The following is a 1753-nucleotide window of genomic DNA, read 5'->3' on the forward strand; positions in this document are numbered from 1 at the left end:
ACTATATTAGTTTACTAACAGAGTACTATATTAGTTTACTAACAGAGTACTATATTAGTTTACTAACAGAGTACTATATTAGTTTACTAACAGAGAGGCACTTTATGTACAAATACTATAAAATATAAATAGTGGTGAAAACAGTCTGTGCTTTTTCAGCCGACACTTTATTCTAATCTAATTTAATCCTGATGTTAATCTGTCACGTCTGCAGCAGAGCAGATGTGCTGCGACTCTTCCCCGAGGCGAAAACACACAGCCGAACGGTGACGCTAACAGCCGAGAAGTGCCTGTTAGCCGGGTTTGTCTGAGCAGAACCAGAACACCTTGATGACCCAACAGAAACTAACCAAACTAACAGCTAAACAAACAGCTAAACTTAAAGCTAAACTAACAGCTAAACTTCAGCTACAACTGACAGCTAAACAAACAGATAAACTAACAGCTAAACAGATAAAATTATAGCTAAACTAACAGCTAAACTAACAGTGAAACAGTTAAACAGCTAAACTAAAAGCTAAACAGCTAAACTTCAGCTATATCTAACAGTTAAACAAACATCTAAAAAAGTTTTTTCAGATCTTCAGAACAGCTAAAACTTTTCTTATAAAAAGATTAAAAATCTTTGGTCTCTGAAGCTTCATGCTGTAGCTCATCAGCTGTGAGTCGACTCTGAAGCTTAATGAACTTCCTGTCGTTACTTTCAATCCCCTCCGCAGGACAATTAAGGCTGTTTCCTTTCTATTCTATTCTATTCTATTCTATTCTATTCTATTCTATTCTATTCTATTCTATTCTATTCTATTTGTCCAGTGGTTCATGAGATATTTTGCTAACAGGCATAAAAACAAGCCCACTTTTTGTTAAAAAATTTGACAGAAAACTTTCTGTCAGAAGAGATGAAAAAATAAAAACCATTTTATTTCTCTGAACTCTTCTGTTAAACTCAGGACCACCGGCGCCCCCTGCTGGTCAAAAAAATCCCTTCAAATCTTCCTCTGCGTTTCTGTCTGCTGACCTGAGGCTGAAGCAAAGCATGCTGGGATGTGAGGAGACCAGACGGTGCTGTAGATGACCCCCTGGTGACCCGTGAGCGTGGTCAGCGAGGGGCTGAGGGTCTGGTCCCACTGCAGAGGAGAAAAACAGAAACGTTTCTTCACGAGAGGAAACAGAGAAAAGAAGCCGAACTTGCAGCTGCGCCCTCGCACCACTTTAGCTGTTTGGTCCCACGAGCCGGAGACCACCAGGTTCTCCCCTCTGGTCTGGCTCCAGTCCACAGAGTACACCTCCTGCTGGTGTTCTTTGGCCACTCTCAGCGGAGCCAGCTGATTGGTCGTGTCCCACAGCTGCAGGCTGCCGTCGCCGCCCGCTGCCACCAAGACGTGCTCGTTGGCCTCGCTCCACGCCACGTCGAACAGCCCGTCCCCCCAGTCCCAGCTGAGACGGACGGATTACAGGTCCGGTTTTAACCGGGTCTGAGGTGACTCTGAGCTTTGTGTTGTGAAGCTTTTACCTCCTCACCAACGTCACTCCTGCCTCAGTCTGATCCAGAACCAACAGCGATCCAGAACCTGTTCCAACACAAGAGTCTTTATGAAGCGGACCTGAAACAGGACAGAACCTTCAAGTGTATCTTACCCCCCTGTGAAAAGATAACTCCGCCCCAAGGCGAAATTTGAAAAATGCATCAAAGTGGGTAGGGGAAGGGGGTGTTAGAGAGCGGAGGTGTGGCCAGGACGAGAGAACGTGACAG

The 1753-nt window shown here is 44.6% G+C and overlaps 1 protein-coding gene across 1 annotated transcript in view; it reads right to left on the reverse strand.

Moving 5' to 3' along the window:
• The window catches only part of pex7 (peroxisomal biogenesis factor 7), a 30044-nt gene that overhangs the window by 26304 nt on the left and 1987 nt on the right, over positions 1–1753 (reverse strand). Inside the window, exons 3-5 of the mRNA XM_014017939.1 lie at positions 1514–1571; positions 1209–1437; positions 1019–1127 (exon numbers count right to left, since the gene is read on the reverse strand). Of these exons, the coding sequence (XP_013873393.1) occupies positions 1019–1127; positions 1209–1437; positions 1514–1571 (396 nt within the window). The remainder of the gene's footprint in view (positions 1–1018; positions 1128–1208; positions 1438–1513; positions 1572–1753) is intronic.

Source organism: Austrofundulus limnaeus, unplaced genomic scaffold (genome assembly GCF_001266775.1).
Source record: "Austrofundulus limnaeus strain Quisiro unplaced genomic scaffold, Austrofundulus_limnaeus-1.0 Scaffold179, whole genome shotgun sequence".
Lineage (NCBI taxonomy): Eukaryota > Metazoa > Chordata > Actinopteri > Cyprinodontiformes > Rivulidae > Austrofundulus > Austrofundulus limnaeus.